This window comes from Delphinapterus leucas, chromosome 10 (assembly GCF_059928025.1).
Source record: "Delphinapterus leucas isolate spDelLeu-1000000601 "Yukka" chromosome 10, BTC_Dleu_Yukka2, whole genome shotgun sequence".
In the NCBI taxonomy this organism is placed as follows: Eukaryota; Metazoa; Chordata; class Mammalia; order Artiodactyla; family Monodontidae; genus Delphinapterus; species Delphinapterus leucas.
The window spans coordinates 19,782,680-19,799,302 of record NC_143138.1 but is presented as its reverse complement, the minus strand read 5'-3'; the positions used below and the strand labels follow the sequence as shown (position 1 = coordinate 19,799,302).

General features: G+C 41.4%; 1 protein-coding gene across 6 annotated transcripts in view; it reads left to right on the top strand.

Annotated features, from left to right (window-relative positions):
- RIPOR2 (RHO family interacting cell polarization regulator 2) overlaps positions 1–16,623 on the top strand; it is a 210,885-nt gene that overhangs the window by 155,036 nt on the left and 39,226 nt on the right. For all 6 annotated transcript variants that reach the window (XM_089918417.1, XM_022562345.2, XM_022562347.3 and 3 more), the window contains exons 3-8: positions 2,735–2,890; positions 3,622–3,700; positions 5,699–5,722; positions 8,549–8,602; positions 12,192–12,341; positions 16,450–16,513. In XM_089918417.1, coding sequence (XP_089774543.1) covers positions 2,735–2,890; positions 3,622–3,700; positions 5,699–5,722; positions 8,549–8,602; positions 12,192–12,341; positions 16,450–16,513 — 527 coding nt within the window. The remainder of the gene's footprint in view (positions 1–2,734; positions 2,891–3,621; positions 3,701–5,698; positions 5,723–8,548; positions 8,603–12,191; positions 12,342–16,449; positions 16,514–16,623) is intronic.

Genomic DNA, 16,623 nt, shown 5'->3' with positions numbered 1-16,623 from the left:
TATCTGTCTTTGTCTGACTTACTTCACTTAAGTGTGATGCCCTCGAGGTCTTTCCATGTTGTCACAAACGGCAAGATTTCATTCTTTTTTATGGCTGAGTAATATTCCTATATATATATATAGGAATATTACTCAGCCATATGTATCACAATTTCTTTATGCATTCATCCATTCATTGGACATTAGCTTGTTTCCATAAATCTTGGCTATGGTAAATAGTGCTACAATGAACATGGGGGTGCAGAAATCTTTGAGTTCATGTTTTCATTGTCTTTGGTTAAATACTCAGAAGTGCAATTGCCAGCTCATATGGTAGTTCTATTTTTAATTTTTTGAAGAACTTCTATACTGTCTTCCATAGGGGCTGCACCAATTTACATTCCAAGCAACAGTGCACAAAGGTTGCCTTTTCTCCACATACCTGCCAACACATGTTATTTCTTGTCTTTTTGATAATAGCCATTCTAACAGGGGTGAGGTGATATCCCATTGTGGTTTTGATTTGCACTTCTGTGATGATTAATGCTGTTGAGCATCTTTTCACGTACCCTTTGGCCATTTGTATGTCTTCTTTGGATATGTGTCTGTTCAGATCTTCTGCCCATTTTTTAACTGGGTTGTTTGGTTTTTGCTATTGAGTTGTATGAGTTCTTTATATATTTTGGATATTAACTCCTTATCAGATATGATTTGCAAATATTTCCTCCTATTTAGTAGATTGCCTTTTTATTTTGTTGATGGTTTCCTTTGCTTTGCAGAAGCTTTTTATTTTTTAGTTTGATGTAGTCTTACTTGTATAATTTTGCTTTTGTTGCTTTTGCTTTCAGTATCATATTCAAAAAAATCATAGCCAAGACCCATGTCAAGGAGTTTACTACCTATGTTTTCTTTTAGGAGTTTTATGGTTTCAAGTCTTACATTCAAGTCTTTAGTCCATTTTGAGTTAATTTTTTTATATGGTGTAAGAGAGGGTCTAGTTTTATTCTTTTGCATGTAGCTGTCCAGTTTCTCCAGCACCATTTATTGAAGAGACAGTCTTCTCCCCATTGCATATTATTGGCTCCTTTGTCGTAAATTAACTGACCATATATGAGTGGGTTTATTTCTGGGCTCTCTATTTATTGATCTATGTGTCTGTTTTTATGCCAATACCATACTGTTTTAATTACTATAGCTTCGTAATAGAGTTTGAAATCACCCTGCACCCCTTTTTGAAGCACATTCCACTGTAGCCAGACTTGGGAGATTATTTTTGGTATGAAGTTACGTAGTCGATAAAGACCGACTCTGCAGACTGACTCTGGGGAGCAGATGTCTTTCAGACACAAGCTTGGGAATGTTAGTCTTCAGTTTCCCTAGAATCTCCCCTCATCTAAAATAGGACTTAGAGGAACTCAAGAAAAAGAACACAGGTAGTGAAATAGGTAACATGGAGTAAAGTTCGTCCTCAGTTTTTCTGACATGATAAAGATCTTACATTCTTAGGGGTCTTATGTGCTTTGACCTGTATTGTCCCCTTTGGTGCACACGGTAATGGCAGAGGAAAGTAAGAATTAACCTGGAAGGTGCACAGCAGACACCTACCAGACTCAGAGGTCACGGCTTTCCACTCAATAGCTGGGTCAGTGAGTAGTCTGGCCTCTGAGCTTCCTAATCAGATCAGTAGTTTGGGTTTAAGTTACCAGGTGTCCATCTTACCACTGTAGGCTGCCTCCCTGCCACTAATAGGGATGTTGAGTTTCATGTTATACCTAAACAAAGTTTACTCCATAAAAATAAAGCTTAAGGGAATTCCCTGGCCGTCCAGTGGTTAGGACTCAGCGCTTTCACTGCTGGGACCCCAGTTTGCTCCCTAATCGGGGAACTAAGATGCCACAGGCCTCTCGGTGCAGCCAAAAAATAAATAAATAAATAAGTAAACTTTAAAAAAGTCTATTCATCCAGCTATGTGTGCTTTTCTTTACTTTAACACTACAGACATACCTTAGAGATACTGCAGGTTTGGTTCTAGGCCACTGCAATAAAACAAATATAATAAAGCAAGTCACACAAATTTTTTGGTTTCACAGTGCATATAAAGGTTATGTTTACACTACAGTCTATTAAGTGTACAATAGCATTATGTCTAAAAAAAATTGTACATACCTTAGTTAAATACTTTATTGCTAAAAAATGCTAACCATCATCTGACATACAAAGTTGCCACAAATCTTCAATTTGTGAAAAAACACAATATCTTTGAAGTGCAATAAAATAAGATGTGTTTATATACAGCATTAGCCCTTTGTCATGCTTATGGCCCTTTATTTAAAAACTATTCATGCACATCCCAGTCAAATTTAATAGACGCTTATGCCTGATGTCACATAGTGCACATATTTTTTTAGCTGAATTACATTCTTCTGCCTGTTCATTATTTCCACCTAGAAGTGTTTGTTCTTGGCTTCCCGTGAGGTTTCAGTGATGTGACATGCTTTCACTCAGAGTGTACATTACCTGAATCCAGGCTTTGACTCTGGGTAACTACTGCCCAGCAAAGCTTCCAGATTTCAGCAGTTAACTCTAACACCACAAAACTAAATGAAGGATGGCTCAGATCTATTAATATACAAGGGAACGTTACCTTCCCCAAAAGACACTGACACAAACACAAGATGATTAAAAGGCATTTCTTTGGTCAGATCGTTTTGGATGACCAAGACTCAATTTCAGCTTTTCTTTTCTCTTTCCGTAGATGTAACTCCTTCATTGAAAATCCCTCTGCTCTCAAGAAGCCTCAGGCCAAACTGAAGAAAATGCACAATTTAGGATACAAAAACAGCAGCCCTCCCAAAGAGCCTCAGCCTAAAAGGGTGGAAGAGGTCTACAGGGCTTTGAAAAATGGACTTGAGTAAGAACATCAAACCTAATAATGCACTGAAACCTTTTTCCTTTCTAAAATGCTTGGGAGGGTCACAAAAGCTAGTCTTATGAGATAATTTTAGAATGTCTATTTCTGTAGTAGTTGTTTTATTATTGCACCATAATTGAGGAAGCCTTAAGTGAGTCCCAAAGATATGAACTTGATCGGGTTTCCATATCATAACCAAACGTTGAAGGAGACCTGAAATAGTAATATGTTTATATTTAACTCTGTGTAATATTGTATTTTACTTAAACACTGGTAGACAGGCATATCTGTTTTAGATATTGCTGAAGAAGCATTCTAAAACGTTCTTGAGTATATTATAGCAATGATTTGTCCAGAATAAAACTTCCCTAGTATGTGGTGAGATGCATACTGTCAGTGTCCTATGGAACTAGATAGAATTCTGTGAGCCCAGATCCAGGACTGACTCCATAGTTCTTGCCGTTCCCTCCACATTGGTTTTTCTTTCCTGCTATGCCAGCTTCATAGGCATTCTCCTTTTTGACTATCTGGATAGTATCAGATTCAACTGCTAGATCTTTCAAAATGTGGAGAGTTTAGGAAAATGCAGAGCCTCTTCCCTGCCAGCTCTGTGCTCTACAGAGCAAGGTTCAGGTTCCTAATGCCCCCCCTTTAGAAGGGAAAGGTCAGCATCAGCATCAGATTCCACTTGACAGTCACAGAGTTCACGATCACGTCTCTTTTCTTTGCAGTGAGTATCTGGAGGTTCACCAGACAGAGCTGGACAAGTTGACAGCTCAGTTAAAAGATATGAGAAGAAACTCTCGCCTGGTAGGTACCATCTAATCCTTAGGGTGTTAACACAGTGGGTTTTTTGGTTTTTTGTTTGTTTGTTTTGGCTAACTTCTCTTACTGGATAGACATGGGGACAAGGAAGAAAGTTCAAGAAAAGCAGATCCAAGGGACAAAGTGCCATGTGTTTCCTGATGTTTATTTTAATGCTTCATATGTTCCAGTATTTTCCAAGCATGTTTATGCAGACAAACTTTGTAATCAGGAAAAAATACTTTATTATTATTATTTTTTAAAATTTATTTATTTGTGGCTGTGTTGGGTCTTCGTTTCTGTGCGAGGGCTTTCTCTAGTTGTGGCAAGCAGGGGCCACTCTTCATCGCGGTGTGCGGGCCTCTCACTGTCACGGCCTCTCTTGTTGCGGAGCACAGGCTCCAGACGCACAGGCTCCAGACGCGCAGGCTCAGTAGTTGTGGCTCACGGGCCTAGTTGCTCCGTGGCATGTGGGATCTTCCCAGACCAGGGCTCGAACCCGTGTCCCCTGCATTGGCAGGCAGATTCTCAACTACTGCGCCACCAGGGAAGCCCAGGAAAAAATACTTTAAAAAAGCCAACTCCCTATACTCCTCTTCCCAAGTAATATAAGGAAATGAAAAGTTGGGGTTTGCCTACCATATTGTTAGTACAGCATTTGGAACCCAGAACTTTCCTTTATATCCAATTTTTTAAAATTGTAGTAGGTCAGTGATACCCGAGAGGAAAAGGAGGCTCAAGAGGTCATTGGTAGAAGAAATCAGAGGCGTCCTTGAGCCAGTTCAACTACACACTGTATTGTTGGAGATGCTTGCAAGTTTCCTTTACTCTAATGAATTGTGAGGACTTGTCTCTTGAAGAGGTGTTTCTAATGATTTTGTTAAGTTCTAAATGATATTATGCCTTAAAGTTTTAAGGCATCAGAAAGCCCAGGAAAAGTCTATGTATACGAGGTACACATATACATGAATAGCTGTTACCTTCTTTTTTTTAAAAGATGTTATCCTTTTCAAAGGCTTAGAGGTTAAAGCCTTCATAGGAGTTAAAAGTTTTAGATTCTAATAATATTAGAAGATAAATTGCTCCCATTTATGTGGAACTCAATGTGGAGTGGCCTTCAGAGCTTTTGAATGTCCCTGGCAGTCCTCAATGGCAACAAACGTTCCTCCTTGGAGAACAATGGTGTATGGATGGAGGAGCTTCCAGCAGGACCTCATGTTCCATAAAAACCCTCCTGATGGGGGATGTGGGCTTAGAGTACTGATTATACTGTGATATTGTGAGCACACAGGAATAAACTTGCTTTAAAAACAATTTGTGAAAAGCTTTCACCACTCTCAAGGGCTCTTCTTAAATGCCAATTTTTATGTGTTTAAACAGGAAGGCAAGTCTTTTTTTTTCTTTTTTTTGCGGTACGTGGGCCTCTCACTGCTGTGGCCTCTCCCGTTGCAGAGCACAGGCTCTGGATGCACAGGCTCAGCGGCCATGGCTCACGGGCCCAGCCGCTCCGAGGCATGTGGGATCTTCCCGGACCGGGGCACGAACCCATGTCCGCTGCATCGGCAGGCGGACTTTCAACCACTGCGCCACCAGGGAAGCCCAAGTCTTTTTTTTAACACATATAATCACTGCTACTTTTTATGTTAAAAACATTTAAAAAAACATTTAAGTGGACGTGAATTTATGTGTCCCTCACTATGTAAGAGAGGAGAGCCCAAAGCAAGTGAACGTCTTAAGGCTCCCAGAAGGCAGAGAGGACTGGGTAGAATTCTGGAGACACAGAGTATAAATAAATATTAGCTCTTAAAAGTATTCTTACTATTATTTAAAATAACACGGATTTACTCTTTTAAAGCGAATATCAAAAAGTCCAACAGACATTATGGGGCTAATCATTATTTCGCTGACAATGCAGAAATGCAGACAAAATCCTTTGATTCATATCAGTAACGGTTTTGAGGAAGACGTGTTTTAATCCAGATACTCCTTTTTTTTTAATTTTAGGGTGTGCTGTATGACCTAGACAAGGTAAGTTATTGTTCTGTGTTGGGGAGTTACTGGGAAATAAAATCCTTCATCCTTGAGGAGAAGTCAGTGATGCTTGCTTAGGTACAGTAAGATCCTAGAGAAATGATGATTTTTCTAATCCTAGAAAAGTTCATGCTTTTATCTAATGAGGATGATGAAAGATCATAAGTACTATGATCTACAGACCCAATAATGTGTTTAAGGTCACTTTTGTAAAGAAAAAAAAAGTCACCTGGTTGCAGGGTTTCTCAGTGTTCTGGTTAAGTTTAAGAATTTCCCAAGGGTTTGAAGGTCCTTACCTGTGTTCTCTCTAAATGGGAACTATCATATTTCATCAAATGGAAGACCTCTTTGATTGGAAAACACATCATTATCTTATTTGCCACTAAGAAAAAGAGTGATTACAGCTACACTGTGACACAGTTCTTTCTTTTCACTTAAAATATGTATTTTATACTTAGTGACAAAACTCTCTTAGGTCTATTTTAAATGTAGATATATTTTTTAAGTTATATATGATGCTCTTTCTTTCCACACATTTCTGTACATACGAGACCTTTAATACTGAATCATATTCAGTGCAATCCCTATCAAACTACCAATGGCATTTTTCACAGAACTAGAACAAAAATTTTCACAGTTTGTATGGAAACACAAAAGATCCCGAATAGCCAAAGCAATCTTGAGAAAGAAAAACGGAGCTGGAGGAATCAGGCTCCTGGACTTCAGACTATACCACAAAGCTACAGTAATCAAGACAGTATGGTACTGGCACAAAAACAGAAATATAGATCAATGGAACAGGATAGAAAGCCCAGAGATAAACCCACGCACATATGGTCACCTTATCTTTGATCAAGGAGGCAAGAATATACAATGGAGAAAAAACAGCCTCTTCAATAAGTGGTGCTGGGAAAACTGGACAGCCACATGTAAAAGAATGTAATTAGAACAATCCCTGACACCATACACAAAAATAAACTCAAAATGGATTAAAGACCTAAATGTAAGGCCAGAGACCATAAAACTCTTAGAGGAAAACATAGGCAGAACACTCTATGACATAAATCACAGCAAGATCCTTTTTGACCCACCTCCTAGAGAAATGGAAATAAAAACAAAAATAAACAAATGGGACCTAATGAAACTTAAAAGCTTTTGCACAGCAAAGGAAACCATAAACAAGACCAAAAGACAACCCTCAGAATTGGGGGAAATATTTGCAAATGAAGCAACTGACAAAGGATTAATCTCCAAAATTTATAAGCAGCTCATGCAGCTCAATAACAAAAAAACAAACAACCCAATCCAAAAATGGGCCAAAGACCTAGATAGACATTTCTCCAAAGAAGATATATAGATTGCCAACAAACACATGAAAGGATGCTCAACATCACTGATCATTAGAGAAATGCAAATCAAAACTACAATGAGGTATCACCTCACACCAGTCAGAATGGCCATCATCAAAAAATCTACAAACAATAAATGCTGGAGAGGGTGTGGAGAAAAGGGAACCTTCTTGCACTGTTGGTGAGAATGTAAACTGATACAGACACTATGGAGATTCCTTAAGAAAGTAAAAATAGAACTACCATATGACCCAGCAATCCCACTACTGGGCATATACCCTGAGAAAACCATAATTCAAAAAGAGTCATGTACCACAATGTTCATTGCAGCTCTGTTTACAATAGCCAGGACATGGAAGCAACCGAAGTGTCCATTGACAGATGAATGGATAAAGAAGATGTGGCACATATATACAATGGAATATTACTCAGCCATAAAAAGAAATGAAATTGAGTTATCTGTAGTGAGATGGATGGACCTAGAGTCTGTCATACAGAGTGAAGTAAGTCAGAAAGAGAAAAACAAATACCGTATACTAACACATATATATGGAATCTAAAAAAAAAAAAAAAAGGTTCTGAAGAACCTCGGGGTAGGACAGGAATAAAGATGCAGATGTAGAGAATGGACTTGAGGACATGGGGAGTGGGAAGGGTAAGCTGGGACGACGTGAGAGAGTGGCATGGACATATATACACTACCAAATGTGAAATAGATAGCTAGTGGGAAGCAGCCGCATAGCACAGGGAGATCAGCTGGATGCTTTGTGACCACCTAGAGGGGTGGGATAGGGAGGGTGGGAGGGAGACGCCAAGAGGAAGGAGATATGGGGATATATGTATATGTATAGCTGATTCACTTTGTTATAAAGCAGAAACTAACACACCATTGTAAAGCAATTATACTCCAATAAAGATGTTTAAAAAAATACTGAATCATAGTATAATCTGTTTGCAGATATTTTAAAGGGTAATTAAATTTAACGCATGTGATAATATTTATAACTCAAATGGAAGAGATGACACATAACCAACTATGATTATCTTGGGGCGTGCACAGACAGTTGCAGTTGTAAAATGCACCCCATTTCAGAGACATTAAAATGGGGGGGGCGAGTTCATATTTGAGCTGATAAAATGTTATTATGAAGAAACTTAAGTATACTCCAATATGATACTGTCCTGCCAGAAATCCAGTGAATTCCATTTGGTTGGCCCCTCTCAATGTTAAACATGAGGATTCCAATAGCTAACTCAAGTTCATCTCTCAGAGTATTTATTCAATATTTTTTTAAAAAATACTTTCTAAGTTGATACTAGAGAATCTTTAAAGTAGCAACAGAGATAGGAGGAAAGGGGAAATAGTTAACATCTTCTGGTACTTTTGAGTATGAGATAATAAAGATAGTCACACAAGTCTAATCAGTGGAACTGTAAATGGCTGTACTTTTTCAAATTTCTTCTTTTATTCCAGCAAATTAAAACAATTGAAAGATACGTGAGACGCCTGGAGTTTCACATCAGTAAGGTAACTGACGTTCCTCTTGCCTTTGCCTGTTTTTCAGTTCTGTCACTGATCAATACACCTTTGGCCTGAGCACAGCCTCTAGTCCATGGAGAATTTCTTATCCAATTGACTCCTAAGCTGATCAGCAATTAAATCCTCCAACAGGCAGTAAAGTTGTAGAAAAAACATAAGAATGGAGAGCCTGATTACCTAGCACATTGTTTACTCTGCTTCAGTTCAACAGATAATTTATTGTTTCCTTTGCAGCGTGCACGGTGCCTGGTAGAGGATGCAGTCTGGTTAGAGATAAGATTAAACCAAACTGACCTACGAAAATCTTCACACTTGCCTAACTTTACATTCAGGTCCCACATACAACTTGGTACCCCCATAGCCTTCTTCGTGAAGGCCTTTAAAGTACTTAACAACAGCTGTCATGTAGCTCCCTCAATCGTTCTCAAGCTCTTAGTTCCTTCCACTCTTCACATGGCTGGGTTTCCAGATTCCTTTTCATCCTCATTGCCCCCCTCTACGTACACCAGTTTGTCAGGGTCCCTGACATCCAGCCCTGAACCCTACAAATAGTTGACTGATGGTCCCACCGGCCTAACGTGGAGTGGGACTATCCCCCCGACCCTGTTCTGGACACCATCAGGCGGTATCAGTACAACCTAGAAGCAATGTCCCTTTGAGGGCAGCTGGATCACACCATTGTCAATTCCCGTGCTTATCTGCACCCATCATCGTGTGCTCCAAGTGGAGAGGCTGCAGGTTTTAGCAGTTCTCTCTACTAGTGGTCAGAAGCCCCAGGTTTTAGTCCCATCTCTGCCACGTACTCACTGAGCTATAACATCTGTGTGGACCTTGGCTTTCCACTCCATGCAGTGAGGCTGGAGGTGCACATAGTCAATCTAGATGATCCTAAGAATCCTTTCCAGTTTAAAATTCTATGATGATCTAAACATATGTATATGCTACTGCCGTTGTACATTCCCATTCCCACTTTGAAAGATATTTATTACCTTGGCAGATCTGCAGTTGCTCCTATTTCTGTTCAACTCAGTAAATAAAACAGGGACTTCCCTGGTTGGTCCAGTGGGTAAGACTCCTCACTCCCAGTGCGGGGGGTCCGGGTTTGATCCCTGGTCGGGGAACTAGATCCTGCATGCAGGCTGCAACTAAGAGTTCGCCTGCCACACCTAAGAGTCTGCGTACCACAACTAAGATCCGGTGCAGCCTAAATAAATAAATAAACAAACAAACAATTACATCCATTAGAAGATATTTATGTGGCGGGCAAGCTTTGAAATTACTCTGTTTACTCGGAAAAATACCAAGAAAACGATTAGTATTAGGTAAGAGAGTATTTATCCATCTTGTATCCATCATTGTAAGATATAACAATCCTAGTGGTTATTAAAGGTTGGAAGTCCTCTATCTGCAGCATCTTATGGATGGATCCCTAACAAATCCTAACAAATGATATTTAATTGATTAATCGGTTTATTTTGGTGAGAGCCACTGCTGACTTATAGGTAAGACAAATTCTTGCCTACAGATGGGCCAGTTTCTGCTTAGGTGAGTACATAGTTATCCTTTATTCTAAAGGTTAACTCCATTTGGCTAGGGTAGATTGATATTTAAATGAAAGCAAGGGTAAACTTTTCTTTAAATGCAAAGTAGTATACTAAGTCGTTAGGGCTATACCAGTGGTCCAGTTAGCAGTTTCCTTGTTGACAGGATTACAGTCTTTGGACTACAGTGGGGGAAGGGCTGAAGGGACAGTCCCCCGGAAGGCCATACGGGTGAAACAGCCCGGCCTGCATCCGAAGAGATATCAGCTCTTGTGTTTCTAAGTGTCTAGGGGACCGGCCGCGTCAGAACCATCTGTACCGTTTACTTAAAGTTTCAGACTCCTCACCCATCCCTAGCCTACTGAATCAGCATCTCAAAGTGGAGCCTGGGCATCCTCATTTTAACAAGCTCACCGAGTGAGTCTTAGCTTAGCCTTAATGTATGGAAACCACCCTCTATGCTAGTCACCCAACCAAAGGATCCTATCAGCAGATATGCCACAACCCCTTGGGTCTTACACCTCCCTCTTATTCAGAGACAAACCCACCAACCCCAAAGAGGAAAGACTGTTCCTTCCGGAGTTTTGACGATTCCTCTCAGTGAAGTGGAGTGAATTGTTGAAGAGCAACAAAGAATGCTTTTAACCAAGAGAATCATTTTCAGTCTCTTAACTAACATTCATATGCTAAGCTAAGTGTCATTGACATTTGTATAGAGAAAGCAACTATGGAAAATTGTACTATTAACAGGTAATAGTAATGCTTTTTAGTGATCAGCCAAAAGTTTGCCTTCAGAACAAAAGGGGAATGTTAAACCCTGAAGTCCATCATATTCACCTCTACCTTCTTCTGGTTCTACAACTGTAGCCTCCTTTTTGAGGGAACAAAGTCTGTACTGAAATGAAAAATTCAAGCAGTCCTAGGTAGATAACTGCCTCCCAGAAAACATAATGTCTGGTGATATCCTTCTTAATCTACCTAATAATTCCTGTAGTTAACTGTGGTTGGTGTGTTGATAATTGAAGATAGGACAAGAGACTATAGAGATAAGTATCGTCAGATATAGCTGTATGTTTTCTCAGCCTAGGCACTATCGATGTTTGGGGATAATTCTTTGTTGTAGGGGGCTGTCCTCTGTGTTACAGGATGTTTAGCAGCATCCATGGCCTCTACCAACTAGATGCTAGTAACACCTCCCAGCTGTGACACCGAAAAATGTCTCCAGATGTTGCCAAATGTCCCCTGAATATCAAAATCACCTTGGATTGATTGAGAATCACTGCCTTAGAAGTATTAAGTGACTGTCAGGCTTATATAATGAATATGATCAATAGCCATTTGCAATGGGTATATTATTATTTAAAAGCCTAAATATAGAGGTATTGCAGAGAAATGTTCATTTCCATTCCTCCCATTTACTTTTTTAAATTGTGGTATAAATTACATGCCCAAAATGTCAGTTATTATGTTCAGTCTGTTAAGTTTTAACAGTCATGCTTCACCCTAATTTTAAGAATAACTTACCTTTGTTTTCTCTCTTTTGTTGGGCCACATCTTTACAAAAATCGTTTTCGATACATAGCCTTGAGTTCTTTTTTTTAAAAAAATCTAAATCTGGATGCGTGAATATCACCTTGTGACACTCTCTTAAAATAAAGTGATAATAGCCCAGTATAATGCAACGTCTTCACATTGGTTTGAAACTGCATACACTCTTCCAGTGTTCGTTCCTTATATAAAAGACTCCTGTCTTCATTATCTAAACCTTGTCTCGCGCAGTCCACCAACGTTAAGTTCATTTTCATTTTGTGTCATTTGAAAAGAGAGCTCAGAGTAAAATCCAGTTTGAAATAGAAAATGGATCATGTGGCTAAAACAAAAATGATGGATCTGTCTAAAAGGATGACATTTCTACAAGATTCTCCTTTTGAGGTCAGAAACATAAAGTACCTTAAGCACTTAACAATGGCCAATGTCACTTCCTTCAAGTGTGACAAATATTTATGTCCCTTGTGTTTCTGTTTTGATTCCGGCAGGTAGATGAACTCTATGAAGCTTATTGTATCCAAAGACGCCTCCAAGATGGTGCCAGCAAGATGAAGCAAGCCTTCGCAACGTCCCCTGCCAGCAAAGCTGCCCGGGAGAGCCTGTCAGAGATCCACCGGAGCTACAAAGAGTACACAGAGGTATGTGTCAACCTGCTCGGCTGCTGAACCCCACCTGGCCCAATCTGAATTGTCGATACCTGCTAAGAACCAGGGGAATGGCACCCTCAACCTCATTCTACTCTTTAGAGAGAGACGTTTTACTATTTGCCTGTCTTGTGTTTCCTTGAGGCCATCGGTGGAGCTGTTTAAAATGGCTCTCGGGTGGTTTTGTTGGTTGCATTTTTTTGTGTGTGTGTGGTACGCGGGCCTCTCACTGTCATGGGCTCTCCCGTTGCGGAGCACAGGCTCCGGACGCGCAGGCTCAGCGGCCATGGCTCACGGGCGCAGCCGCTCTGGGACATGTGGGATCTTCCCAGACCGGGGCACGAACCCGTGTCCCCTGCATCAGCAGGCGGACTCCCAACCACTGCGCCACCAGGGGAGCCCTGTTGGTTGTATTTTTGTTTAGAGCCTTCTGTGAACTCCAGACCATGTGACTTTCTGTTGTGAGCGTCACCTGTCAGGCACTCACCTCCTAGTGCCTGGTAATAGGTTTGTTCATGGACGTGTAAATCCACAAGATTTTAGACACTGTGAAGCCATTCACTGACCAAATCTTATACTTCTTTATGTGTATAGTCTCTGCACAAATAGACTACGAATGCATGTTAAAAATTTCAGCAAATGAGTAAGTCACAAATGCCCTGGTATTGGTCATTGAAATGCACTTCCAGATTCTCTAGTGTACAATCTAGTCTAGCTTTATCCCTGCAAATTGAACAGACCTTGTGGTTAAGGTGGCTGCCCTGGATATTGGGTTCACCCACCTCCTGCCTACGATTATTTTATTGTAAGAAATTTCCCTTCTATCTTAAAGGAGGCGAGATAAAGAACCATGAACAGAAGCGTGCTTTCCTGCTTTCTGACTGTCTCTGGGGCCCAAACATATGACACAGGGAGGTCTTCACTCCTCTGGGGGTCACCCGAAACCAGTGCCTTTGATGAAATGACTGAATTATTAAAGCAGCACTTCTCATTCTCCCATGTGTCTTTGTTCAAAGATCCAATTTCATGAATGAAGTCATCGGCCTGATGAGGGTCTGCTGGACAATTCCCAGAGCTGAGCATCCGGTCTCAGCCCTGGGACGGGAGGGATGTCTTGGATGACTTGCCACAGCATTGCTTCCTGTGTAACCCTCCAGCCCTGCCTCTTGTCTGAACCAAATTTGTCTTTTTTCATGGTCTAAAACAGGGCTTCTTTCTCTCCATTTGGGAGAATGCTTTTTGAATGCATAAAATGAAACCCATAGGAATTCAAAGGAAACAAATTATATTGAAATACAGTTATTTCGGGCTTCCCTGGTGGCGCAGTGGTTGGGAGTCCGCCTGCCGATGCAAGGGACACGGGTTCGTGCCCCAGTCCGGGAAGATCCCACGTGCCGTGGAGTGGCTGGGCCCGTGAGCCATGGCCGCTGGGCCTGCGCGTCCGGAGCCTGTGCTCCACGACGGGAGGGGCCGCAGCGGTGAGAGGCCCGCGTACTGCAAAAAAAAAAAAAGAAAGAAATAGTTATTTCAATATTGTCAGTACAGTGATCAAAATATTTTTAAAATCAAATGTGTGATACAGTACAAGACTGCTGCCTTATTAACTCATCAAACTACAAGATTTAGCAGTGGCTCCAATAACTATTGCAATTTGAAAGTAATGAAAAATAGAAACGATTTCTCAAGGTACCTGCAACAATTGATGTGACATGAACATAGACGTGACTGTTATCAGGTCTAAGTCACAGGTACTAGTCATACGGCTGCGGCGTGTTTTCTATGTTCATGATGTATGGACGTATTAGATATCAGTTAGAGGTTAGTGGAAATAGCGATGTGACTTTCTTTTTTCCCCATCCAAGCTGATGGAGCACAGGTTAAGAATCTCTGGCTTCGAAGCAGCCCTAGTTCATGAGACCTCATTTCCACACATCTGTGAAATCAAAAGAGCAGTTGCCAGTGAAGGAGGCCGTTCAGAGTACACACGTAGGAGGACTGAGTGGCAGCCGGTGCCTGTCCCAGAACTTTTGTCGTTTGTTTCAGAAATACCCCCTGGTGGTCAAGCGCCAAGACATGGCATCATATTTCCTCACAAATTCAAAGATGTAGAGTGTAATTTCAGCAAGAGGAGAAAGACGTCCAAGACTTCTGTAGCTTCCTACCTCACTTGACATCAAGTGGATTCGTATCTTCACATAACCACAAAAACCAGCATTTTATCCCAAAGAGGGTTTAGGAATAGATGGTTCTGGGTGCCTTTGCAAGGGCAGCAGTGTGCATCCATGGCTGCCTGGGTGAGACAGAAGGCAATTCTGACCATGGATGTCCTCAGCTGTTAAACTAGCTGCCCCCCAAGTTTTTCAAAGACACTGGTCGCAGTCCTGACACGCGTGATAACATCGTTGATGTATTTCTAGAAACAGTAATGCATTCCTTCCCAGAGACACCCAGTGCTCTGAGGAAGAAAATTGGTTTACAAAACTGAGACTTTGTTTTCGAAACTTTCCAGCTGCACAGAACCCAACCTCAGGAGTTTTCCCCAGCTTTGCTAAGCTACTTGAGGTACCAACATTTAAGAGTCAGCACCTCTAGCTTGCAAATCAATTCTGAATTCCTTTGCAAACAAAATCCAAATGGAAGTAGCCCCTGTCTGTGCTCACTGAGCTGCCCAGGCCACGCATCCGAGCCCCTAGCTGGGATGGAGGAAGAAGCTTGCAGATGCTGCCCTGGGGGGCAGGGGTGTGTGTGTGTGTGTGTGTGTGTGTGTGTGTGTACGCAGGGGGATGGGACGGGGACTTCTGCTTAGAGCACCAGAGGTGGCATCAAAAGCTTAAACTGGCCATGCTGCAGAAGGGCCACAGCACTTTTCCTCTTGATTTCTGACTGCGATTGCTCCGTTTAGGTCTTCAGACACTGAGGAGGTAGGGTGCGAGTGGTTAGATATCTAACCACAGGCATAGATGGTGTGGCTCCTCTGCCTTTACTGTCCCTCAACATTAGAGTGAGGAGAGGACGCTTGTCAAACCCAAGAATCATTTTGAGGGCCTCAGGGCATGGCAGCAGGAACTCTGCCTCATTCACTTTGAGTACAGCTGAGCTCCTGAGCTCTTTTTTTTTTTTCTGCGGCACGCGGGGCTCTCACTGTTGTGGCCTCTCCCGTTGCGGAGCACAGGCTCCGGATGTGCAGGCTCAGCGGCCATGGCTCACGGGCCTAGCAGCTCCGCGGCATGTGGGATCTTCCCGGACCAGGGCACGAACCCGTGTCCCCTGCCTCGGCAGGCGGACTCTCAACCACTGCGCCACCAGGGAAGCCCTCCTGAGCTCTTTTTGCCCCAAATTCTTATTAAGAAAAATTTCAGCCCTTCAGAAAAGTCAAGCCTAGTACGTTGAACATCATATACCTTTATTTAGACTTCCATTTGGTAATGTTTTGCCATATTTGCTTTTCTTCTCTTGCATATGTTCGATTTTTTTCCCTTTTTTACTCAGTTATTTGATAGTAAACGGTAGATAACATGCCATTTCACCCCATAAATATTTTAGCACAGATCCTTTAATGATAACCTATGTAACATGTGTATCCCTTGCATAACCACACACCATTATCACATCTAAGAAAATTACCAGTCCTCCTATAGAATTATCTAATATCCTGTGCATTTTCAAATTTCCCTTATTTGGCCCAATGATGTCTTTTATACCTGTTTTAGTTTATTTACTTTCAAATCAGGATGGAATAAAAGTTAACACATTGCATTTGGTTATGTCACTTTAATCTCTTTTATCTAAAATTTTTTTTTCCCATAATTCTACTGCCTTTTTATAGAATCCAGGCCAGTTCTTTCAGAATCTCCCACATTCTGGATTTGTCTGACTGTTTATGATGTAACTTAACTTGGTCTTCTATGCTCTAAATTGCCGGTACACTAGAAGGCTTGCTTAGGCTTAGGTCAAGTATTTTGTGACGATTTGCTACATACGTGTAACTCACCGCAAACAGGTAAATGCCTCTCATTTGAGCAGTGGTTGTCCACTGCTGTGAGAACATCCTGTGCTTTGAAAGAAATGTAGCCCTAACGCTGGCCTCCTGTGCTCTTCTTAGAACATGTGCACCATTGAAGCAGAGCTGGAGAAGCAGCTGGGGGAGTTCTCCATCAAGATGAAAGGTATTCTTCCTCCTTTTCATGGAGTGGGGTGCCGTCTCCGCCTAGCTCCTTGAAGTGTGACATCACACACCGTTTTTATTTTCCTTGCAAAGATATTGGGCCACTCTCTC